This window comes from Diospyros lotus, chromosome 5 (assembly GCF_014633365.1).
Source record: "Diospyros lotus cultivar Yz01 chromosome 5, ASM1463336v1, whole genome shotgun sequence".
NCBI lineage: Eukaryota > Viridiplantae > Streptophyta > Magnoliopsida > Ericales > Ebenaceae > Diospyros > Diospyros lotus.
In genome coordinates, this window is record NC_068342.1 from 35,061,111 (window position 1) to 35,088,111 (window position 27,001).

General features: G+C 38.3%; 1 protein-coding gene across 2 annotated transcripts; it reads left to right on the forward strand.

The window, feature by feature from the left end:
• LOC127802630 (probable alkaline/neutral invertase B) lies at positions 1-26,984 on the forward strand. Of its 2 annotated transcripts, none has more exons than XM_052338552.1 (5): positions 1-244; positions 754-1,236; positions 7,655-8,086; positions 25,362-25,920; positions 26,406-26,984. In XM_052338552.1, exons 2-5 carry the CDS (start codon positions 811-813, stop codon positions 26,699-26,701), a joined length of 1,713 nt encoding a protein of 570 aa, XP_052194512.1. In that variant the 5' UTR covers positions 1-244; positions 754-810; the 3' UTR covers positions 26,702-26,984. The 2 variants fall into 2 exon arrangements, with proteins under 2 accessions (XP_052194512.1, XP_052194511.1); XM_052338551.1 differs by having other exon boundaries at positions 2-244; positions 749-1,236.
• Positions 26,985-27,001: the final 17 nt, after the last annotated feature.

Genomic DNA, 27,001 nt, shown 5'->3' on the forward strand with positions numbered 1-27,001 from the left:
CACGTGATGGTTTGCTGAGAAGCTATCGGGTTGATGTTCGAAGCTCCCTCCATTAAATTATCAATGTGTTGAAGTATATGTAAAGATTACAGAAGAGAAGATTAGGCGATATTCTCTCGGCCTTTATTCTACATCGACGGCGCTCCGGATAATCGACTGGCCCACCGGTGGATTTGCGGCCCGTTTCGACTGTAATTATCGCCCTCCATTGCCGTTGACTCCCGCTCTCAGGGTTTTGGTACAAGTAAGTTTTCGTTCGTTCGTTAATCGGAACTACCACTTGTGGTTTCATGTGATTTGCATTTTCCAGCGATCTTGATTCATGTTTGTGTGTTTCGTGTTGATGGATGTTGAAGTTCCAGAAGAGCTTTACTTGGGGGGTTCAGTGCTTTACCTTGGTTTTCCTCTTCCTGTTTGCCGGGAACCGAATAGAGTGTTTTTTTTTTTCTCTAGTTTCTTCTATTCTCAGCTTGCTGATGTGTTTGGCAATGTTGATCCGGAGTTGACTTTTGTTGATTGATCTTTTTTTTTTTTTAGCTCATCTGTCTGATTATTTGATGGAAAGATTGAGTTTGTTATCGATCATTTAGGCAATAACAAAATGAAAGGGTTTAATATTTCTCGTCTCAATTCCCCTGTTCTTTCTCAGCTACCAAACAGAGAGTTACTATCCGTAATTTTCTGGTCTTTGGATGCTGCTATTTGCTTATTTATTTGCGTAAATCTTTAATCTTTTTCTTAATTGCAGGGCAGATCTTGAACACTTGAATCACATACGATACACTTGTTGGCCAATTTTTAACTTGGGGAATGTCTACGCACGCTGTGGATGTGGCTCAAAATGGTAATGTGAGGAGCCCTGATACTTCATCCACATTGGCTGAAATTGAAGAATGTGATTTCTCTAAGCAAAGGCTTTTGAATTTGGAGAGAAAGAGATCATTTGATGAAAGGTCCCTTAGTGAATTGTGTGGCTTCTCTCCTCAATTCTCCTTTAAAAATGTGGATGTCCCTTTTCGAAATATGGACCATCTTGATGGTGCACATTCACCGAGTAGAAGGTCCGGGATCTCTGGATTCAGTACCCCAAGGTCACAAAATGGGTTTGAACCTCATCCGATGGTTGCAGAGGCTTGGGAAGCTTTGAGGCATTCTCTTGTGACCTTTCGTGGCCAACCAATTGGGACTATTGCAGCACTGGATAACAGCTCCGAGGAAAAACTTAACTATGATCAGGTGAGCTTCACTTTCTTTGACATGGCATATTGGGCATCGCTTGATTCACAAGTTATTGTTATTCTATGCTAGCACAAGCATCATATTTTGATTTCTTGCTCATTTTTGCTTGTGATAATAAGTTGGTCAGAATGAGGAGAAATGAAGTAGTTTCTTTAATTGAGAGTTTTTTTGATCCTTCATTGCTCCGAGGAACATAGACTGGTGAGTAATGGTGCATATTTAAGTTTTGGTGGTATTTGTCTGAAGAAAGAAATAACTCTTCTCTTGTATTGAACTGAATATGTTCTTTACAATATATACTAGAGATTGGGAGATTATATCCCAATATCTTGGGAAATATACAACAGGGAAAGATAAACAAGACATCTCCTAAAACAAGAAATCTCCAACATAGGAAGAGAACATATTTAGGGGAGGAGACATTAGGAAAGGATCCATATTTAAGAGAGGAGACATTAGGAAAGGAGACATTAGGAAAGAAGCCATATTTAGGAATAAATCCATAATCTTCGACACCACCCATCAAGTTGGTGAATGGATATCTTCCATTCCCAACTTGCTGGTTATTTCCTGAGACAAGGCAGTACGAAAAATCCCTTAGTTAGAACATCTGCTAATTGATCGCATGAAAGCACATATGGAGTGCTAATTAGCCCACTATCAAGCTTCTCCTTTATAAAATCTGCATGTTGGACTGGATTGTGGGCAATGTTGATGGCTGATTTGTTAACATAGTACAACTTCATAGGTCCACTTCGTTTGATCCTCAAATCATCTATGATTATTTCATAACAACTCACAAATTCCATGAGCCATAACCCTGAATTCAGCTTCAGCACTTGATCTAGCAACCATGGACTGCTTCTTGCTCCTCCATGTCACAAGATTACCTCATAGGAAGTAGGAACACGCAATAACCTGTTGTAGACCTTCTATCAACGGGTGATCCTACATGGTCTATTTGTATAAACTTCTAGGGTGAACTCACCTCCTTTTTTGGAATAACAATCCTCTCCTAGGTGTAGCTTTGAGATACTGAAGTATTCTATGAACAGCTAGCAGATGCTTCTCCCTAAGATCATGCATAAATTGACTTACTATGGTAATAACATAGGCTATATCTGGCCTTGTGTGTGATAGATAAATTAGTTTCCCAACCAGCCTTTGGTAGCTCCCTTTATCTACAACATTACCAGTTTCTTCTTTGCCTAATTTGTGATTCTTTTCAATAGGAACATTTGCTGATTTGCTGCCAAGTTTTTCAGTCTCCTTGAGTAAATCTAAAACATACTTTCGTTGAGAAATAAAGATTCCTAGTTTGGAGTAAGCAACTTCAATCCCAAGGAAATATTTCAATTTTTCCAACTCCTCAATCTCAAATTCATAGGCCAAGCAATCTCTGGATTCTTTTTTTTTTCCAGTTTCATCATCTCTAGTAACAATTATATCAACATAAACAAGTAGGGCAGTAACCTTACCTCCACCGGTATGTTTGATAAGCAACATATGATCCCCTTTGACTTTGCTTATATCTCATTTGCAGCATGATTGTTGTGGATCTCCCAAACCATGCCTTAGGTGACCACTTCCACACATATAGTGCTTTCTTTAGTTGGCACACCTTCCTTGGTCCGATTTTTCCCTCAAGACCAGGTGGAATCTCCATAAACACTTCTTCTCCCAAATTGCTTACTACGCTGACATCAAAACTGATTTACTATGCTGGCAATATAGGCTATATCCGGCCTTGTGTGTAATAAATAAATTAGTTTCCCAACCAGTCTTTGGTAGCTTCCTTTATCCACAACACTACTAGTTTCTTCTTTCCCTAATTCGTGAATTTGTTCAATAGGAACATTTGCTGATTTGCTGCCATGTTTTTCAGTCTCCTTGAGTAAATCTAAAACATACTTTCATTGAGAAATAAAGATTCCTAGTTTGGAGTAAGCAACTTCAATCCCAAGGAAATAATACAATTTTCCCAACTCCTCAATCTCAAATTCACAGGCCAAGCAATCTCTAAGATTCTTTTTTTTTTTTTATCAATTCCATCATTTCCAATAACAATTATATCATCAACATAAACAAGTAGGGCAGTAACCTTACGTCCATTGGTATGTTTGATAAATAATGTATGATCCCCTTGATTTTGCTTATATCCCATTTGCAGCATGATTGTTTTGAATCTCCCAAACCATGCCCTAGGTGACTGCTTCAACCCATATAGTGCTTTCTTTAGCTGACACACCTTCCTTGGTCCAATTCTTCCTTCAAAACTAGGTGGAATCTCCATAAACACTTCTTTTTCCAAATTGTTTTGAAGAAAAGCATTCTTGAAATCAAATTGTCCAACTAAAGACAATAGTACTCTCACTTCATCTTGGCTACTGGTGCAAAGGTTTCAAGGTAATCCATGCCATATGTTTGAGTATACCCCTTTGGAACCAACCTTGTCTTGTACCTTTCAAGAGAACCATCGGCCTTATACTTCAAGGTGTAAACCCATCTACATCCCATGGGTTTCTTGTCTTTAGGCCAAGGGACAATCTCCCAAGTCTGATTTTTTTCTAGTGCATTCATCTCCTCTTTCATGGCTTGTGCCCATTTATTCCTTAAAACTTCCCGAACTGTTTTTGGTATATTAATGGAATCTAGAGTGGTAAGAAAGCTTTTATGTTGAGGAGACAATCGGTTAAGAGAAACAAAATCAAATATGCAGTGCTGGGTGTATTTTCTGGTTCTTTTTCTTATTGCAATAGGAAGATCAAGATCAGATTGCTCACTAATAGATGAGGGAGAAAAGTGTTATTTCAGTACCTGGACTTGGGTCAAAGTCATGGATCTGTCTTTGGTTTGGATTGGGCTATACACTCCTTGAATAAACTTTCAATTCCTTGGATGCTTGATTTGATTGGGACTACTATTGTACCTGAGGGACATTGTGAGATTTCAATTCTAGTTGGGGTGGTTCAAATGACTCAGATTTTGAAACTGTTTCAGTATTAGGTTGTTGAATCTTAGGAAGTTTGGGTGTAGGCTATTAAACTGGAGGAGGCTGTTGGACCGGTGCTCGGCTAGGTAGAAAGTCATCAGAAAAGGGCAAATCCATACTCTCATTTTTCCCTAGAAATCTGCCTCTGAAGATGGGAGAGCTGGTTTGAATAGAAGAGGTTAGGTTCAGAAAAAATGACATCCATAGTGGCAAAGATTTTATGACTAGGAGGATGATAGCATTTTGTACCCTTTTTGATGGCTAGAATAACCAATGAAGACACACTTTAGGGCTCGAGGATCTAACTTAGTGTGATGTTATTTATGAACATGAACATACAAAGTACAACCAAGTATTTTTTGGGGGTAAACAATTGGAATTGATACTCTCAGGAAAAAATTGGGACAACATATCAAGAGGGCTTTGATTGCCAATGACACGAGAAGGAAGCCTATTTATCAAATAGGCAGCAGTTAAAACTGCTTCTCCCCAAAGAAGTTTAGAAACATTAGAATGAAAAAGTAATGCCCTAGTAACCTCTAAGAGATGTATGTTTTTGTGTTCAATAACCCCATTTTGTTGGGGAGTGTCAATACATGAGGATTCATGAACTATTCCTTGTTTTTGGAAGAAAGAGATAAAAAATTGGTTAAAATACTCTTTCCCATTATCAGACTGAACCTTCTTAATATTTTCCCCGAGCTGAGTTTTGATCATACTATGTAATATAGGAAAAATTCTGGTCACAGCAGATTTTTCTTTCATAAGATATAACCTAGTTGTACAGGTACAATCATCACTAAATGAAACAAACCTCCTAACTCTGCTGAGATTAGGAATTTCGGATGGACCCCATACATTGGAGTGAATCAAAGAGAAATGTTTAGAAGATTTTATTGAACTCAAAGTAAAAGGTACATGATGATGTTTTGCAAACTCACATGCATCACATTGTAAACTAGTTATCAATTGAAATGTGCTGAAACAGTGGAGGAAACATAGTTCTATGAAGCTGAAAAGGAGGATGACCGAGTCTCAAATGATGAAGCCAAATGGTGGATCTTGTTGAAGAGATGGAGGTATTTTCAGGTAAGCATAGTAACAACTGATTCTGTCCATGTAAGTCACCTTTAGTCTCTTCAAGATAGTACAACCCATTCATTTCCTTAGCAAACCCAATTGTCATCCCTGTGGTTTTGTCTTGAAAAACACAATGTGTATCAAAAAATTTGATTGTACAATTCAGGTCTTCGGTGATTTTGGAGATGGAGAGAAGATTGGTTGGCAGTTTGGGAACAAGTAGGACATTAGGTAAAGAAAGAAGGGGGGCAACTTTAACATTACCATGACCAGCAATTGGAATAGTTGATCCATCAGCTACAAAGATCTTTCAGTTTCCAGGTGCTGGCATATAATTGTCAAATTTATTTGGGTAGTGAGTCATGTGATTAGTAGAACTAGAGTCTATGACCCATGATTTGGAATGGAAGATGCAGGAAGCTTTAGAGAAATCAGAAATAAGACACTTACCATTATGAGCCAATGAACACGTACCAGAAGTCTTGGTGGGGGAGTTAGGCGAACTTTTCAGCCTGTCAATGTCTTCTTGGCTGAATTCCTCTCCACTAACAGCAAGTTTCTCTTGAGAAGTAGGCTTGGGTTTGTTTGTGTCCTTTGAATCCACCATTCCTAGCCAATACTTGAGCCTTCCCATGAAGATTGAAGCAGTTCTCCCTTGTATGTCTAGGCTTTTTGCAGTTCGAACACCACAATCTATCTCGGTTGGATTGTTTAGAGGAATCAGCCTTGTTCTGCCCTTGTCCTGGGTTATACAGCTTATTTCCTCCACCATCTGCACCTTTCTTGGACATCATGGCAGAACCTTCGGTCAGTTGTGTCTCTTGCGCTCTTACTGACAAAACCTCACTAAGGGATGGTAACCGATCCTTTCCCAACACTTGCACTCTTACTTGATCATATTCCATATTTAGTCCTGCCAGAAATCCAAAAATCCTATCCCTTTTAAGAAATTCAAGTAGAACTTTAGTATCTTCAGCACACTTCATCTTAAGAGCTTGACAATGATCTATTTCAAGCCAGTGACATTCAAATAGTTACAATATTCAGTAACAGAGAGAGAACCTTGTGCCGTAGATGAAACTTTGGTTTTTAGTTCGTAAATCATCGCAACATCTTGTTTCATGGAGTAGGTTTTTTGAAGCGTCTCCCAAATATCTCGTACTGTAGGAAGGAACATGAGATTTCTACTAATCTCTGGGTGCATTGAATTCAATATCCAGGACATGATCATTGAGTCCTCCTCATCCCATGCCTGGAACTTAGGGTTATCACTGCTTGGACCAGTCCCATCTAAGTGGCTAATTTTCCCTTTTCCCTTCAAGAACATCCTCACGATCTGCAACCATTGCAGATAATTCTTCCCATTCAAGCAATAAATAGCATTGATGCTTTGATGAAGCTCTCCACCTTAACCAGTTGACAGGACATCAAGAACAGCTCCAGGATTGGATGTCATGTTCTCAGAAGTCTTAGACATCTTCTCACCAAATAATGAGAAAATAATAAAGGAGATTGAAGGGAACAAGAATGGTTTAGAACAGTGGTTAGCAATTAAAAGGCCGGCAGGAATTCAGCAAGCGGAGAGAACAGAAGCAATGAAGGCCAACAGGAAACAGCACAAAGGGTTAGATTTACTCGAGCTGCTCTGATACCATGAAGAAAGAAATAATTCTTTTCTTGTATTGAACTGAATTTGTCCTTTACAATATATACTAGAGATTGGGAGATTATATCCCAATATCTTAGGAAATATACAATAGGGAAAGAAAGATAAACAAGAAATCTCCTAAAGCAAGAAATCTCCAATAATTGGAAGAGAACATATTTAGGAATAAATCCACAATCTTCGCCATCATCTTTTATCAAGCAAAAAAAAAAAAAAGAGAAAAGTTTTGGTCATATTCAGTTATGTTACTGTTATGATATAGTTTATTTGTTTCCATGTATAAAGAAGACCTCTCAGCATCATCTTGTTGTTGATGAAACATGGGGAGGAATAGGATAAGCAGATAAAATTAAAGAATACGCTTCCTGATGAGGGGCAGCGGTGATGTCTTGGTGGACCTCTTGATCGGCCCTCCAGATTTATAGAATACCAGTTTACTTGATGGTGCATTGTGTTTCAGTTCTCTCTCCGATGTTTCATGATCTATAGATTGCAATCAATGGATCAGGTGTTCTTATAGTCATACTTTTTGCCTTTTTTCTTTTTGTCTTCCCCAGTTACTCTTTCTTAAAGCTCTTATCTTTAATATAGGTATCTCCTATTAATCCTATGACAAATAATACATTCAGGGGACTGAAATTTGATACAGTCACCTCTAATTTCTGTTATGTGGTTAGGTTTTTGTGAGAGACTTCATACCAAGTGCATTGGCTTTTTTGATGAATGGGGAGACAGCAATAGTCAAAAATTTTATTTTGAAGACAGTTTGTCTTCAGTCCTGGGAGAAAAAGATTGATGCTTTCCAACTTGGAGAAGGAGTGATGCCAGCTAGTTTTAAAGTACAGCACAATCCAGTCAGGAATACTGAAACTTTAATGCCAGATTTTGGCGAGAGCGCAATAGGACGCGTGGCACCTGTTGATTCTGGATTTTGGTGGATTATATTACTTCGTGCATACACAAAGTCTACAGGAGACTCTTCATTGGCTGACATGCCTGAATGCCAGAAGGCTATTCATAAGATACTCAGTTTGTGCCTTTCAGAGGGATTTGACACATTTCCAACACTTCTTTGTGCTGATGGATGCTGCATGATTGATCGTAGAATGGTAAGTTTCTGGAACTGATTTCTTTAAGTGAATACATGTTGGTTATGTATTGTTATGTATTTCTTACTAGCTTTTGCTTATCTGAGGCAATTTGCACGTGGCTTCTGATATTGACATGTGGATGCAAAATACTTAAAGTATTACATAGCACCTAAACGATTAGGGAGCTAGAATTCATGTAGCCAATCTCACGCAATGGGCTAAGGCTTGATTGGCACTTAAAATGAACCTTGTGAACATGATAATTTGTGTTTGAAGTTGTGCGAGCCAATCTGCATTTCATACTAGAAGAAATATTATGGACATATTGGCTGCTAAAATATTGGAGCGGGTCAGGTTATATCCATGTATGTTGTCCCTAGCAGCTCTGTTGAAAACACATAATGGAGATATTTTGTCTTTGCAACTCCATACCGATAACTTTATATATCTGATTTTGTTAATTGAGTAAGAAAATGTGAGCCAATCTGCATTTCATGTATAGCTGCTAAACTATAACTGAAACTACTCACTGTATTCCGTGATGCTTTACTTATTGGCTGTGAGCTGTGTAAATTTAGCAGACTATGTACTTGTTTTTTTTTTTACCCTACAAGCCTGTTGCCTATTGGTTAAAATTTGAGAAACTCTATTTGGTTTGGTGAAGCTTGATACAGCTTGTTTCATAAAAAATATTGTGAGAACCTTAGAGAAACACATGTGGGTGCTGTAATAAATGATGCTGGATATCAGTAAAGTTCAAAAAACTTGTACATACAAATCCATTTGTTCATTTATTTAATCTGGAAGAAGCTTGTGTGATAAGGAAATATAATTTTAAAAGGGAACAACAAGATTACTGCAAGTGAAATAAAACCTGAATCTATGTGGCTTTAGGAGTAAATGCTAAGAGTTGATGCACAATAAACAAGTCTAATGTATTATCACTTAAAAGCATGTATTGAAGGGATGTACTCATCAGTCGATTACACTTCTTCCCATTCTTGGGTATAATTTTCACGTTGGCACAAGTGCACATGGCTTGAGGCACATTGCCAATGCCAAAAAAAAGAAAAAAACGAAAGAAAGAAAAACCTATAGGTTTGTGGTAGAATTATAAATTTTTGATTTTGTTTTTTTTTCTTCTCTCTCTCTCTGAGAATGGAGCACTATGAGTGTTCATTGATTGCATTCATAACTTATGATCAAAATAATATTGCGCAAATACAAACATCTTTTGCTATAAGGTAAAGCAGGGAAGGGGGAATAAAACCAACAAGGCAAGGCAGAGATGAATAGGAATGCTGCCTAGAGAAGATATTGCCACCACTGTGAATTAATTCATCTCCTGCTTCAGAGCCAATGTGAGACAAAAAGTTCTTTGGCCTTACGATAAAGCTGGAAAGAGGAAATAAAACCAACACAACAAGGCAGGTTAAATAGAAGAGAATCATCCCAAGGAATTGCCACGTACAAACTTCTCTTTGCAAATAATATCGACTCTAATGGCATCTTTTCTTCTTTGGTGTAATGTTTCCAAAGAGTTTGACATAACTTCCATTCTTAAGATAAACTTATGGGTCTAATACACACAAACCAACAAACATACCCCAAGCCTTAATCTCAATAGGTGGGTATGCTACATAGGTTCTAGTTCACAAATTATCTTTATCTATGACTTTATCTTCTGTAAGTCCATTACAATTCATGTCATGCTCAAGATTTCTACCAAATTTCTTTTGGCCTTCCCTACCTCTCTTCTTACAAATTTCTTCTTTTCCATGCACCCTCTTTGAAAAAGCATATGTTAGTTTTTTCTCACATGATCACAATATTTGAATTGCATCTCACAGATTTTATCTGCAACATGATCTACTTCTACTTTATTGCAGATAACTTTATATGTAATTTTGTCTCTTCATATATGGCTACGTCTTCTGAAAACTTGCACGGAAAAGCTTAGAATATTTCATTGATATGTAGCCTTAATTATAGGGTCATCTGTATATCTTTAGAAAGTATACAATAGGAATGATTTACAACAATTAAGGAAATATTATACACTGAAAGATTAGGAAAATATTCTAATCTAATTTAGGAAACTAAACAAGAAAACAATAAAGATTTGCTGCCTCTTCTCCTTTCCTTCTAGAAGACTGATTTCCATCCCCTTTTACGCCTACACTCTCCCTCAAGCTGGTGAATGAATATCCATCATTCCCAGATTGCATACTAAGCCTTCAAATCTTCTAGTTGCCAATCCATTTGGTAGGAGATCAACCACCTGTTGCTTAGAAGGAATATATGTAATCTGTATTATACCTTTCTCAAGTTTTTCCTTTATAAAGTGTCGATCAATCTTGATGTGCTTAGTTCTATCATATTGTACAGGATTATGCGCAATGCTTATAGCCGATTGGTTATCACAAAATAACTTGGTTGGTTCATTGATAGCTATCATCAAATCTTCCAACACAATTCTCATCCATAGAAGTTCACATAACCCAAGTGCCATAGTTCTGAATTCTGCCTCAGCACTTGACCTTGCCACTATGCTTTGCTTCTTACTTTGCCAAGAGATCAAACTGCCCCTTAAGAATATGCAGTAGCCTATAATAGATCTCCTATCAGATAGAGATCCAACATAATTTGCATCCGTATATCCTTGTATATCCAATGATCCTCCTATTTTAAATATAATTCCTTTACCTGGGGTTGTCTTCAAATAACACAATATTCTTCTGACAGTTTGCATATGACTCTTAGTGGGGTAATGCATGAATTGACTTACTAAACTCACATCATAGGCTATGTCTGGCCTAGTGTGAGATAAGAAAATCAACCTCCCTACCAACTTCTGATACCTTCCCTTGTCCACTGGTGGGCTCTCAATGTTTCCTCTTACCTTTTCATTTAATTCTACTGGAGTGTTTACTCCTTTGCTTCCTAGTAACCCTATCTCCTTCAAAAGATCCAATATGTATTTGCGTTGGGATAGGAATATACCTTATTTGGAGCAGGCTACCTCTATTCCTAGAAAATATTTGAGTGACCCAAGATCCTTGATTTCGAAATTTTGAGACAACTTCCTCTTTAGATCTTGCTACTCCTTCACATCATCCCCTGTCACAATGATGTCATCCACATACACCAATAGTGCTGCTACCTTCCCTTTCCCCGAGTGTTTAAAGAAAAGGGTTTGATCCCCCTTACTTTGCCAATATCCCATATGTCTTATGGCTCTAGAGAACCTATCAAACTAGGCTCTTGGTGATTGCTTGAGATCATAAAGTGCTTTTTAAGTCAACACATCTCTCCTCCTTTTCCTTCTTGAAATCCGGGTAGCTGCTCCATAAATACTTCCTTCTCTAACTCACCATGGAGAAATGCATTCTTCACATCTAGCTGATGTAATCTCCACCCATAGCATGCTGCCAAAGATAAGAGAATTCTTACCGTGATCGTCTTTGTTACTGGTGCAAACGTCTCCAAGTAGTCTATCCCATAAGTTTGGGTGTAGCCCTTGGCTACTAATCGAGTCTTGTATCTTTCCAAGGAATTATCTGCATTGTACTTTAGGTTGAAAACCCATCTATGACCCATTGGAACTATTTTTCTCGGCTTAGGCACCAGATTCCATGTATTGTTTTTCTTTAATGCTCTTATCTCCTCTTGCATGGCCATCCTCCAGTTTTGATCCTTTAAGGCCTCTTCCACCGACTTAGGAATAACAGTTGAGTCAAGAGAAGTTAGAAAGCTCTTATGTCTTGGGGATAATTTGTTGTAAAAAAGATAATTGGCTAGAGGATGCTGAGTGCATCTCGTAACTCCTTTTCTAATAGTAATAGGGATATCCAAATCAGTAGAAAATGAATGAATAGGGTCAAGAGAGTCAACCTTTTCAGTACCTAGCTGGGAGTAGGATGTTGCTTCATGCTGAGGTGAAGACATGAACTGTTGTTTCCTGTGATAGACAAAAGGAGTACCCTTGAATCTAATCGGGGATGGGAAATTTGATGGCCTGGCTTGGTTTGCGCTTAGGTTGGGAAGAGGAAGAACATGGTCACTATCTTGATCAGTGGCTGATCAATGGCTTGATCAGTGGATGTAGCGGGATGAGTAGCAGGGACGGCCTTGGAAGTATCAATCAAATTTGTGGGAAGAACAAGATCTGGGTTAGGAAGGGCTGCGGTCACGTGGTCTTCATTCCAAGGAGTCTCCCCCTAAAGACCAAGATTAGGAGGACCAAAGAAAGGTTGAGATTCAACAAAGGTCACATTCTTCAAAACAAAGAACTTCCTAATAGTAGGGGAGTGATAACATTTGTAACCTTTTTGGGTAAGATGGTAACCAAGGAAGAGACACTTAAGAGCCCTTGGATCTAGCTCATCACGGGCCTGTTGAGGGATATGAACAAAGGCTACACAACTAAAAACCCTAAGAGGAATAGGGGTATGTAAGCTGATGGAAGGGAAAAATGAGGAAAGACATTGAAATGGGCTGCAATGATCAAGAAGCTTAGATGGCATTTGATTGATTAGGTAGGCTACAATTAAGACAACCTCTCCCTATAAACTTTTAGGGACATTATGAGAATGAAGAAGGGATCTGGTGACATTTAGGAGGTGTCTCGTCTTCCGCTCGACAACTCCATTTTGTTGTGGAGTGTTGATGCAAGAAGATTCATGTATAACTCCTTTGTCTTGAAATGTTTTTTTGCAAATGCTGATTACAATAATCCCTAGCATTATCAGTCTGAAATTTTTGAATATGAGAGCCAAATTGAGTCATAATCATGGAATAAAAGTGAGGTAACATAGTGTTAACAACTGCCTTGTCCTTTAAGAGAAATACCTAAATCATTCTAGTGCAATCATCAATAAAAGAGATGAACCATCTAGCCCCAGAACAATTGAGAGTCTTAGATGGTCCCCAAACATCTGAATGTACAAGAGCAAAAGGATGAGCAGATCTTTTATTACTAATAGGATAAGAGACTCGGTGATGTTTTGAAAGTACGCATACATCACAATGAAAAACACTAGGATCTGATTGTTTGATTAAAACAGGAAACATAGCTTTTAGTAAGTAGAAAGGAGGATGCCCAAGAAGGTAATGGTGAAGCCAAATATCCGAATGAGAGGACTAGGAGAAACAAGCTGCTTTAGGCAGAAATTTGATAGGTTGTAGCAGCTCCTGTTTAAGTACATACAATCCATGTTTTTCCTCAGCAACTCCAATCATCCTCCCGTAGCCATGTCCTAAAATTCACACGAATGAGGAGAGAAAATTACTTAGCAATTGAGATCTCTAGTGAGTTGGTGAACAGAAATCAGGTTTGTGAACAAATTAGGGACATGTAAAGCTGTTTTAACAGAGAGATTAGGGTTAAAAGTCACCTGTCCCTGACCTTTGATAGGAATAGAAGTTCCATTAGCAATCATAATTTGTTTGGGTATTTCAAGAGGCTTATAGATGGTAAAAACATTGGAATCACAAGACATATGATCTGTAGCTCGTGAGTCTAAAATCCACATGTTATTCCTATTAGTTTTAGAGGCTATTAAAGAACTCAAAACACTTTTACTTGATTGTTCACCTTGCTGGGCAATGGAGCATGATCCTCCTTGAATTGATTTCAGAAACTCCTTGAGTTTGTTGATTTCATCAGCATTAAGTTGCTGCAGCTCCAGTTCTGCCTCCATATCAGTCTTTTCCACCACATCTCCTGGCATATTTGAGAGATAAGCTTGATTTTTAGGCATTGCCTGATTTCTTAAGGACATATGTTTGAATCCTCCTAGCTTTTGCAACACAACATCCTTCCCATGCAACTTGAAGCATGTCTCACAAGTATGCCTCGGCTTCTGACAATAGGTGCACCACAAGCCCTCCTTATTGTGCACTCGAGGTTGTCCTCCTACTCTTCCCTGTTGCATTTTGAACTTTGATCCTTCACCTTTATTAGTGAACATTGCTAATCCTTTAGCACTGATATTTCCCAGCATCGCTATTCTCCTGTTTTCCTCACTTCTTATCACTAGAAAAACTTCATTAAGGGATGGAAATTTTTCCCTTCCAAGGATTTGAATATGTACTTGATATTATTCAGTATTGAGGCTGGCAAAAAATTCCACGATTCTATCTCTTTCAAGAATAGAATTGAGGGTGGCTGCATCTTTTCCACATTCTATTTTAATGTTCTAGTAGCGGTCAAGCTCTAGCCAATAGCCATTCATTTTATTATAGCATTCCATGACAATCAAAGCCCCTTGTTTTGTGCTACTAAACTTCATCTTAATCTCAAAAATAACTGACACATCTTGAACCTTAGAATAGGTTCTGTTATACTCAAGGGTGTTAAAATAAAATGATTTTGATGCAGCAAAAATTTATTTCCCCAGAAATTACAAAAATGATTTTGATTCTTATAAAATTTATGCTCAAAGGTGTTGTATACATTTGTGTATGCATGCTCTATATTTCTTTCATGTCTAAGTATCTTCGGTCAACCGATGCTGTGTGTCAGTCGACTGAAGTAAGGCAGAAAGTGCGTGTTTGTCTATGTGTAACTTAGGTCGATCGAAGAATATCTTTAGTCGACCAAAGTTGACCAGAATGTTTGGCCTCCATCTTCAGTCGACTGATAAGTCGACCGAACTTTTTGCTTAGAGTCACTGGACAACTTCAGTCGACCGAAGAATTATCTTCAGTTGACTTAAGGCAACCAGATCATTGACATTTGATCTTCAGTCAACCGAAGATGTAACTTCAATCGACTTAAGTTAAACGATCATCTCTGATTTCTTCTTCGTATCTTTTTTTGGTGCACGCCAAGAGATATATTTCATGGTCTTTTTTTTTTCTTTGTACCCTATTACTCAGACCTGACATTCCCATGCATAAAGGTAAAGCTCTCCTTTTGAAATAAAGCTACTTTTGGTTAGCTTTTCGAAGATTCTGATTTGCTCCAACACATATGCTACTTTTTGTCTCCATAAAGTTTATGCTCAATTATGCTTCAGGTTGTCCCCTCATCTTTATTAGTTTGACCTTGTGTACAAAGCACTCTTATGTTTATGTTGATCCCAACAGTTGCTGAAAAATTGAAGATAAAACTAAAAAGCTGAAGTAATTTAAAAGCCTTCAGATATTCCCTTCTCTCTTTGTGTTTGTAACAAATATTTTTTTAAATGGTCACCATATAAGGAGAGTCAACTGTTTATGAAGAATATGCATGTTGACCAAACTCTGAAGAGCATTCAAACAAGAGAGTTCAAGTGTTGGTGAACAATTTGTTGCTATTGCTGATTACTTGTTTGATTGAAGCTCTTGGTTGTTAGTTTGTCATTTACTCACTTGTATGTGAGGAGATTGTATGTGCGAGTGGTAAGCTAGGGTTTATTCTTGCTTAGGGTAAGGGGTTTTCTGTTGGTTTTAGCTCCAATTAAAAGCTAGAGTTATTTTCTCCCTAGTGGAACCTCAAGCTTAGTCTTGGGAGAGAGAATTAGGATCTTTATGGAGCTGAATATCTATAAAATTCTCTTGTGTGTTGTGGTTGCATGCTTTATCTATTTCCATATTTAGTGTAATCTCAAGTTAAAAGATCACGTTAATTTTTTTTTTCAACAAAGAGCAAAAGTTAAATATTTTTGAAAAACCCAATTCACCCCCCTTTTGGATATTTATCTGGGCAATAGGTTCTTTTAACCGTGTCCCATATTTCTTTAGCAGTGGATAAGAACATGTAATTTTTACTAGCCTCTGGCTGCATTGCATTCCACAACTATGACATGATCATGGAATCCTCTATATCCCAAGCTTGGAACCCCGAATCCGATTCCTTGGGACTCAGATCTGTCAAGTGAGTCATCTTCCCTCTCCCCTTCAGGATTGTCTTGACCAATTGCGTCCACTGCAGGTAGTTTCGGCCATCCAATCGATATGATTGGTGCATCCCTGGTAGATCGCTAGTTTGCATTGCTCCAATTGAAGTAACCATAGTGTTGGTCTCATCAATGGCTGTAAATGGAGTTATTTTCGAGATTTCTGACATGGGTGAGAGAGAGAGAGGAAAAAAAGAAAACAGCTACGATGAAGAAGATCTGTAGTAAGGAAAAATTTCTAAGGCAATAGGAGGCTAGCAAAAACAATCGGAAGAATCAAAAAAGGGCTATCGACAATGAAGGCCGAGGAATGGCAATGAAGGCCCGAAACAAGAAAGCAACAATACTCAAAAACGATCTTAGGCACTGGGCTCTGATACCATGAAAACTTGCACGGAAAAGCTTAGAATATTACATTGATATGTAGCCCTAATTATAGGGTTGAATCTGTACATCTTTAGAAAGTATACAATAGGAATGATTTACAACAATTAAGGAAAGATTATACATTGAAAGATTAGGAAAGTATTCTAATTTGATTTAGGAAACTAAACAAGAATAGCAATAAGGATTTGCCGCCTCTTCTCCTTTCTTTTTAGAAGACTGATTTCCATCCCCTTTTACGCCAACATCTTTATCTCAACTACACTCAGATTTTACACATATTGGTGTTTACAAATTACAGCTCAACACTCCATGCTACAATAGTGTTGGTCTTATAGTTGTCAGATAAAACTTTCATTTTATCTTTAAAGAAATTTTACAATTACATAAAATGTTGGAAACGCTTATTCATTTTGACCACCCTATTTTAATTGTGAGTAATATCCGCAATAATCCTCTTGTTTTTTTGAATAATTGATTTAAATGTCTAAATTTGATTTTTTCTTGAATGACTTTATCTTCTAGTCTCACTATAACATTATGAATACTTCTATTTTTTATTAAACTTACATTTCATATATTCGGTTTTTGATATATTTAACTTGAACTTCTAATTTTAAGGTATCCATGGTATCCCTATATACCTGGAGCTTAGTATTCATACCTTTTATTAACCTATCTACCAAGAAAATGTCTTTTTCAAATAACCTACACCAAGACATGTCTTCTTGGATGTGTCTAGCGAGTTGATTTATCACTAAAGAGATAAAAACTTAGTGTAGATTCTTGATATAATTCAATTGTAATTGAAAAAGCCTCAGTATAATCCTTTACATGTCCTAACATGTATGTCTACTCTATGGTACATGTTTTTAATAGTTTGTATATAAGCAAGTTGGACTCTCTCTTTTAAAACCCTTCATATGACTTCTTTACAAACCTTGTCACAAGTTTTTATTTTTTATTTTTATAAACACTATATGAAAATCTTTTTATCTCTAGATCTTTTTATTAGGTGGCTCAACAAGTATATAGCTCAATTGTGGACGTACTAGATACAAAACCAAATTAACTTTAGGGGCCTTGGTTTTGTTACAAACCTAGGGGTATAAGGGTCAATTGGGCTATAACTGCTGTAACTAATAAGGGGTGGGTTGTTGTATACTGTTAGGGAGTTATAGGGGTAGTAGCTAAATACTATTAAGAAGTTATAAGATAGTTAAAGAGAGCCTTTAAGAAGGTGGGTGTAATGGTGGAAGGTAGCGATTGGAATAATAGAATCCTTATGCTTTTCCTCTTGAATTCTCTCTCTGTTTTATCTCTCTCGAATTCTCCCTCTCTATTCTATCTCTCTCCTATCTTGTTCTCTCTTGATCTACCAATTCTTTTCCCAAATTTTGTTATATTCTTAGTAATTCTCCAAGAATTACTAAATCGACCGACCCTCCATCTGAGGTCTTGTCAATCTGGTATCAAAGCCGGCGTTCCCGGCAGTGCATGACCCAAGGTGTGGGTTGGGTTGACGACCGCAAGCAATAGTGTGACCCAAGGCAAGGAAGAATTGACGGACATGAGCAAGAGTAGCGTGACCCAAGGCAAAGAAGAACTGTCCGACACAAGCAATCACGCGAGGAAGAACTGATGGACGCAAGCAAGAGCAACACGACCCAAGGCGAAGAAGAATTGACGGATGCGAGCAACAACGCCGCCCAAGGCGAGGAAGAATTGATAGACATGAGCAAGAGTAGAGATCAAGATTGTCAGAATTGGCCAAGACGACAGTTGCGATAGGGGTGACGGGAGTGCAAGATGGCTAAAGGAACCTAGATGAAGTAGTTGGAAGTCTGGATGGAGGTGTTAGAAGTTGGGATATCGTAGATGCAGGAAGCCATGATTTGAAGCCGAGAGGACATTTCGGCTATCAAGGACAACGTTCGGGAATTGGAGAAGAATAGAGAAGCAGTGGAACAGTACGGACATAAGATTAATAGCATGTTTAACATGCTGGAAGCACTGCCCCAGTTCTGTCTTTCGTCGGATTTTCCTCCAAGAATGGGTGGGGACCCGATCTTGATCCGTGACGACATCCTCCCTAGGTAGGACGAAGGTCTGGGAACAGGAGATCAAATCGCCTTGGAGCAAGGTAGCCAGGTAAAAGAAATTTCCGCTCAAACTTCCTTTCATACCCCCATGCCCCAATTGGAAATACCAGTGTTTGAAGGGTTGAAACCATAGTGGTGGATCCGTCGTTGTGAAAGGTTTTTTGAATTTTATCGAATTAATGAGGAACAAAAGGTTTCAGTGGCAGCAACGTATCTTAATGATACGACTGATTCTTGGTATCAAGGGTGGGCGCAAGATAAGGGTAATGTGCTGAATTGGATGAAATTTGTGGAAGAATTTTGTGATAGGTTTGGAGAAAAAAATATGTCAAATATAGTTGAAGAATTCAATAAATTGAAGCAGGAAGGTTCGGTGATCAACTAGGTGAAGTTTGAATAATTGATGGCGTTATTAAGGTTGTCTCAGCCAAGTTTAACTGAGCCATATTTTGTATCTAGCTTTATTAGTGGGTTGAAGGATGAATTACGACCTATGGTTAAGATGATGATGCCTACAACCTTGAAAAATGCGGCTAAGATGGCAAAGCTACAGGAGCTTACATTGGAAGCAATTTTCAATAAGTACTAGATGGCCACGGAAATTCAGCCTTCGTTCTATCAGCCATTGGAAGGGAATCAAGTGAATGTGAATTCTAACCCTGATGCAGCCAAATCAACTACTATGAAGCAGAGACAGAAGTTGGGATTATGTTATAAGTGTGGAGATAAATTCAGCCTCGGCCACCAATGCCAAAAACAGTTACTTAACATGGAAGGAATCGAGGATGAAAATGAAGAAGAAGAACAGGCAGGAATTGGGTGACAAAGCAGGCACAATTGTTCTAAATTCTTGGGGTCAAGAATTTTCTTAAGGGGAGGGGAATTGTTACGAACCTAGGGGTATAAGGGTCAATTGGGCTATAACTACTGTAACTAATAAGGGGTGGGTTGTTGTATACTGTTAGGGAGTTATAAGGGTAGTAGCTGAATACTGTTAAAGGGTTACAAGACAGTTAAAGAGAGAGCCTTTAAGAAGGCAGGTGTAATGGTTGAAGGTAGCGATTGGAATAACAGAATCCTTATGCTTTTACTCTTGAATTCTCTCTGTGTTTTATCTCTCTCGAATTCTTCCTCTCTGTTGTATCTCCTCTCTCCATCTACCAATTCTTTTCCCAAATTCTGTTATATTCTTGGTAATTCTCCAAGAATTACTAAATTGACTGACCCTCCATCTGAGGTCTTGTTCGGTTTCTCTTCTTAACCCAAGCTCAAGCACCCTCTCCCGAAATTCCATGGTGTTAACTTGTTAGCTTCATCTCCCTGTAATTTTTATAACTGTGATCATATTCTCTGTTTTCTTAAATAGGCAATATAGTGCTTCTTTTTCCATTAGTCAGACATTTTTTTCAATTTATGGATCATGTCGAATAATTTTGTTAACCATAAAATGTCTTCTTATCCTATGTATTTTCATGCTTCTATCAAAATATTAGATTGAATTACATGAAGGTCTGTGGTGTTATTACTAGCAACCTTTTCCCATTTACATGCACAACTTAATCATGTCATTAAGAGCCTTTTAAGGTTGCCCTATTGTGACTCAAGCACATGGATCTAAGATACGATAACAAACCAAAATATACCAAAATTCATTTATCAAACCAAGCATAAAGAACACCAAATAATATATGTATAACCTCCTCAATGTGAGCAGTAAAAACCATGAGTGTTGTCCACCCAAATCTTCCACTATCAGCAAATAATAGGAATAGACCAGATATCTTCTCTTTTCTCGTTATCAACAACTAGAATCATGTATCAACATCTCAATGACATAATTCATCAAAGAACTACAATTCTTGGCAAGCACAATCTGATGCAGAGGATAAAATCTAAACCAATTATAACTCTAAAATCTAAACAACTATGAAATCAAAACAAAACAAGATAAATAAAAATATACCAACCAATATCCGGTGATTTAATGTGATAGGTTCAGATTGCACACCATCACACAGAGAAATCAAGAGAAAAGATGACGCAAAAAATTTAATGTGGTGATTTGCCCTCAATGCCTACATTTCTACATCCATGATTATATAACAATGGGATAAATCCACTCAATCTGTGCTTTTGTATGAAGAAACTATCTGGTTTTGCACAGATAAAACTGGAAACCATCCTCATCCTACTCTAGATCACAGTCTCTAGAGATTGTTTATCTGACTGGGACATAATCTGAACATACAACCACAGTAATTTGGCTAAAACATCTCATAGATCATTGGTGTGGTTAATAAACAACTAAACTTGGGGGGGGGGGGGGGGGGGGGGGGGTATTTATCGAGCTTCACACCTAAATTCAAGAATTGATGCACTAGCTAGTTAAATGCATTAATATGATCATGCAAATTACCTCATTCATCTATTCTGAGCAGGTATAGTTCCATCCTCAAACATAACCAGTTAGGCATTGATTGTGAGGCATAGATACTCTCTAACTAGTCCTAAAGCTCCTTTGTTGGTGACTCCTTCAACAAAGTAGACTTTATCTACTAGGCAGGGGCCATGTAATGTAACGGCCCGCCTTTTGGAGGTCCTGCGAGCACAAAAGATCCGTAAGAAGGTCGTCATGTAGTGGCACAAAAATAGGCTTAAATAAAACATCCATACTGCAAGTATAAATGAAGCCTGACACAGCGGAAGCAAAACTGCAAAACACGTGCATACATACATGGCTAACCACTACCATCGTGGTTACTTGGTTTATATACCACAAAGTCCATATTGGTACAACACAAAAGAAAACAAAACACACCCTCGGCACTCCCAGAGACTCTAGACACCACAGGACTTGAACGGCTGAGATTGCCTTATACACCGTACTACCCAACCAGCTTATGCGCTACCACCCTCGCCTGCGACCTTGGCTTTTTCTTTGCCTGGAATGATTTTAAAACAAGGGTGAGTCACAAGACTTAGCAAGTATAATAAGAAACAAGGCTAGTATAGCTGAAGATGTAATCCCCAAACCACCTGCACGCCACGTGCATAACTAACAACAACATTCCAAGACCACGAACCACAAGTCATGAACAACCCGCATAATTAAATATGCATGTAATGGTCCCTGGGGCTCACACAAAAGACACCGGCACCCAAGTCCCCAACAAACCTATCGCTGCCATGAACTGGCAAGCATGATACCATGAGTCGCTGCTCCCAAAATCCTGTGCACAACCTCGTAACAGATCTAATCTTCTCTCGGGCCCTTCTTGAGCTAGTCTAGAGTTTGAGCCAAAGATGACCTCAAGTTGGTACTCCCGCCTGAAACGGAACGATCCTCCCGTCCATGATAACAACCTCGGATTGGTACCCCTGTCCGAAAAATATATACCCGAAAATCAAAGTCACCATGTGCAATAGAACCATGCAATGCAACACATAAAAATGCATGGCATCGTAAGCATAAGCATGATACAAGATCCCATAAACCAGGCATCAGGCCATGCTTCGTCCACATAGTAATACACACTCGATGCAGTGCTCGTGCACCTAGTTTTTCTAAAATGCACGTGTCCAAGCATTCACGGATCCCAACACACAATATCAATACAAAATTGTAATTAAATAAATATTAAATTCACATACAAGTGACCCAAAACCCACAACCGTCACACAACCACCGATATGGAACCTACCCAACTAGGTGCGGCATCATTCCCAAGGAAATAGGGCTATACAAAGCCCCGTGACGGTTAGAAGTAAATAACGCAAGGAATTTTTTTATTTAACTTAAAACCACTGCCAACGACTCACAAGTTTAATATTCGGAACCAAACCAGGGTAAAAGAGAGGATAAAGTACACAAAATGATGAGGATTTGCATAGGGATTTAAGAGTATGCAAAAGGGGGTTTAGAACTTGCCTTTAGATAATCGATTTCCATCTTTCCCGCACTCCCGCTTTATGAAGAACAACCCAATAGAAGAGCTTGCTCAAATGCTGGAAAATCTACCCCAACTTGCAGCTCCAATCCAAATAGAAGAAGAAAATGGAAGAGAATATGGGAGGAAGAAGAATATATATAGCCATGGACTTGAAATCCCATCCAAAACCAAATTGGGATGAGACTTGAAATCCAAAACTATATTGAAATGAGATTTGAAATCCAAAACTATATTGGAATGAGATTTGAAATCCAAAACTATATTGCAATGAGATTTGAAATCCAAAACTAAATTGAAATGAAGGCTCACATCCACAACCTTTAAATCCCACATTTACCCTTTACCTTTTCTCATTCCTAATATCCTCATTAAACTCATTTTGGTCATTTAACCATTTCACTCCTATTTAACACAAAATACTTGCATACTCAACCACCCGGCTACCCCCCCCCCCCCCTCCTTGCTGCAACTTAGCACCACATATTTTGTAATTCCATACATATCCACAACTATTATAATTAATCATCTTAATTACCCCAATTCACTACTTGGCATTTCATTTCACCAAGTTACAAATTGATAAGCCATGTCATCATTTTCCAGTAACAACCTATTGGCCCTAAAAATCACCTCGACGAGTTACTAAGAATCCCCAGCCAACCTGATGTATACTCATCAGGATTTTTCTCCTCCAAAGCCATATCAAGACCTTCTTGCACCAAACGTCTTGAATTGTACTGTCATACAATAAAATTGCTCTTTACATCAAAGAGTGGAACCTCATACTTTATGTGACTGTGATGCTGGTCTGGTTGAAGGAGATCACAAAATCAAGTAAAAAGAACCAATGTGAGAGAAATATCTACAAAACAAGGAATTGAAAGATGCAATCAGAAACTCGTGCTAGGAGACTTCAATTAAATCTCTACCGTTTAGATTTAAGGGCTATGCATTTTAGGTCCACTCTCCAAATTTTCGGCCAATTAGAAAAGAAATCGCTACTTGATTGTCAATTTGATGAAAGTTTTACAGCGTTGTCCGAAAACAGGACACTGCCTTTCTCTTTTCTCTTTTGTTGGCTACTGCTTTCTTTCACTTCTTTTTTTTTTTTTTTTCCCTCTCCGGGATAACCTTCTCTCTTGCTGCATATGTATCTAGGGTTTCATGAAACGTAAAACTCCACATAAGTTTTCCAAAATACATAAGTACCATTCATTTGGGTTTTAACCCAGGTAGGTCTGGTGCTTTCCCTCAACATTGGTGGGAAACTGAATTTCTTCAAAAGCTTGGTTTCTTCAAGAAAAGACTGTTAATGACCTCTTGTGATGCTTGAAGTGCCTTTCACCTTGGTATGAACTCTACTTTTCATTCAAGATCAAAACATATTAATGTGAGGTACCATTGGATCAAAGATTTGAATTTTAAGTTGTTGGAATTTCAGAAGATTCACTCTGATTGAAATAGTTTTGATATGTTGACAAGGACATTATTGAAAAAGAAGATCAAAGTTTCTTGTCAGATTATGAGGATGAAGAATCCCTCCACATAATAGGGTGTTGGAGATGTGGAACTTGATTCAGCTTATGACCCCTACACCGAACTAGTATGGGGGTCCCATTTCCCAGTTAGTGGGTGGCCCGTGGGGGTGGGGTCAAGGGGGCAGTGCCCTTGCAGGGGCTCGGGGGCGGAGCCCTTGGACCCTAAACACTAAACAGATCAAGAATCCTGTTCAAATTAGGAGTTCTACTTTTACCCTAATTTTTGTATATAAATATGTGGGCATAATTCTTATAATAGTGTAACCTTCTCAAATAGTGAAGAATACCTAGTGTAGCTGTGGACGTAAGCATTCTTTGCTGAACTATGTTAATTTTATCTGTTGTATGTGCGCAATTATGTTCCAGTTTTTTTTTTTTAATCACTTGTTTTGTTCCCTAACAAATCGTGCTTTTCAACACATTGATACAATCACCAGATGTCATCCTTGGTGGCAAGGTTGACTAGGAGGAGGAGATATCATTATGATTAAAACAAGTCACCTTGCCAGACATAAGAATCAACTCTTAAAGGAATGCCATATCCTAGATGTGGATTGTGTAAGATAATTTCTAGCAACCATACATGAATAATAAAACACTGAGAAAATAATCAGACTATAAAGACATACCTGAACTCATTGCCATTCTGAAAGTCAGAAACTGAATACCTTCTTTAGACTCTGGATATATAGAAGTCTGCAATGGACTACACCTTCCTCTCATTCTCTCACCTTGATTGTGACTTTGTTAATGGGATTAGGCAGCTATCACAAATGTTGTGGAGTGGACAGGAGGGGACCTAGCATGTATATGTAGTGATCCCATAGGGTCCTTCCATTACAGACTCTAATAGGATAAGGATTGGCATACACTCGCCATCTATCTACATCTTTAAATAAATATTTGGTGTGATAGGCTTATCAAATTATTTGATCATCTTTATCAAAAGCCTATTTATATTGTCTGAAGCTGTTTTTAAACTAACATTCTTATCTCATTGAGAACAATTAATGGAAGCTCACTTAGGATAGAAATCAAATTTCTGACAGATTGTCCTTAGAAGCATTGCCCTATTTAGGCTCTCCCTGGCCCTTTATAGGATAGTCCTATTTTTGATGTCACTCCGTCAAAAACCTGTTTAATTGTTGGGTTTTCTCTAATTTAATAAATAATAAAACAGTCTTTCTCCCCCTCTCTCCTGCACCGGAGTTGCCCTTCCCTTTGCCATGCATATTGCAAGATATTTGTTGTGTTTAACTTTCCTGATACCCCATGGTAGTATATTTCCTTTCAAGGCAATGTATTTACATGTGCATTTGTACTCAGTACGCAACTTGTTTAAACTCATTACCATGACCTTTTGTCATTCTGAATATTATTTGTTAATTTCTATGTTTTTTTTATGTCATTATCATTGGTTTAATATATTCTTTCAGGGTGTTTATGGATATCCAATTGAAATACAAGCTCTTTTCTTCATGTCTTTGAGATGCTCTTTGGTTTTAATCAAGCAAGAAGGCGAGGGAAAGGAGTGTTTTGAACGAGTATCAAAGCGTCTTCATGCCTTGAGCTATCACATGAGAAATTACTTTTGGCTAGACTTAAAGCAGCTTAATGATATATATCGGTACAAAACTGAAGAATATTCTCACACTGCAGTCAATAAGTTCAATATAATGCCTGATTCTCTTCCAGAATGGGTCTTTGATTTTATGCCAACTCACGGGGGTTACTTTATTGGTAATGTTGGCCCTGCAAATATGGATTTTCGTTGGTTCTGTTTGGGCAATTGCATTGCCATCTTATCATCCTTGGCAACTCCTGAGCAATCTATTGCAATCATGGATCTAATAGAATCTCGTTGGCAAGAGTTGGTTGGAGAGATGCCTCTGAAGATTTGTTATCCTGCCTTAGAAGGGCATGAATGGCGGATTGTAACAGGATGTGATCCAAAAAATACCAGATGGAGTTACCATAATGGAGGCTCTTGGCCAGGTATGCTTCCTTTTATTACAAAAATTGTGATTCAACTTCAAATCAACGTCAGCATCCATCTGGAACTACGAACATGCAGCCAACAGAGTCAACCGATAGCACTAGTGTAATCACATTTTAAAAATGAAAAGAACCTATAGTTTCCATACAATTTACCCAATGGTGGTAACTATATGTGTGTTGGGACCGTCCAAGTTTTACTATTCAACAAGATGGCTTCAACTTGAGTTCGTAGTTCCCCAACTGTGATCTTAAGCTTGACAGAGTGTTGGAAGCTGCTTCTTTTCCGTGGATGTCTCCTCTGGTTCTGGTTTTACAAATAAAAAAATACATTACTTGTCCATTACGAAAGATCTCAAGATGTCGAAATTGAGAAAAATCGTTAGCCCATTTGCTCCAATTTCTGATGTAGTTCGCACGATGCTTATAATTTAGCCTTGTTAATGTACATTATCTTAATTAGTTTGTACTATGGTTGGCTGCAGTGCTCTTATGGCTCCTCACGGCGGCAAGCATCAAAACAGGGCGACCCCAGATTGCAAGACGCGCCATTGAGCTCGCCGAGACCAGATTGTTGAAGGACAGCTGGCCTGAGTATTACGACGGAAAGGTTGGTCGATTCGTTGGGAAGCAGGCTCGTAAGTTTCAAACCTGGTCGATTGCTGGCTATTTGGTGGCAAAAATGATGCTGGAAGATCCATCCCACCTGGGTATGATAGCTCTGGAAGAAGACAAGCAGATGAAGCCTCTGATGAAGAGATCAGCTTCATGGACTGTTTAGTTTGACCACTTATTGCATTTCTCAACTGCTGCTGCTGCGGGGCGGCCTTGGCCTTGGGCCTGGAAAAAGATGAGAAGCTTCAATAGCTTGCTTAGCTAGCTTAGCTGGTGTAAAAGAAATGAAAGCCATATTGAACAGAGAAGAAAGGAAGTGAAGCTTCCTGCTCTGTTTCCTCCACTCTTTTTTCTTTCTAGTCTGGAAAACAAAACAAAACAAAACAGAAGTCTCTGCAAACCAGTTGTTTGTGGGTTATATTTTGAATGAATTTGTATTACTTGCCCCCTCTCCTCTCCTTCATTC

Coding starts and splice junctions, on each gene's coding strand:
- LOC127802630 (XM_052338552.1), top strand. CDS start 811: ATGTCTACGCACGCTGTGGATGTGGCTCAAAATGGTAATGTGAGGAGC. Junction 1,237..7,654: donor AAAAACTTAACTATGATCAG/GTGAGCTTCACT, acceptor TTATGTGGTTAG/GTTTTTGTGAGAGACTTCAT. Junction 8,087..25,361: donor GCATGATTGATCGTAGAATG/GTAAGTTTCTGG, acceptor ATATTCTTTCAG/GGTGTTTATGGATATCCAAT.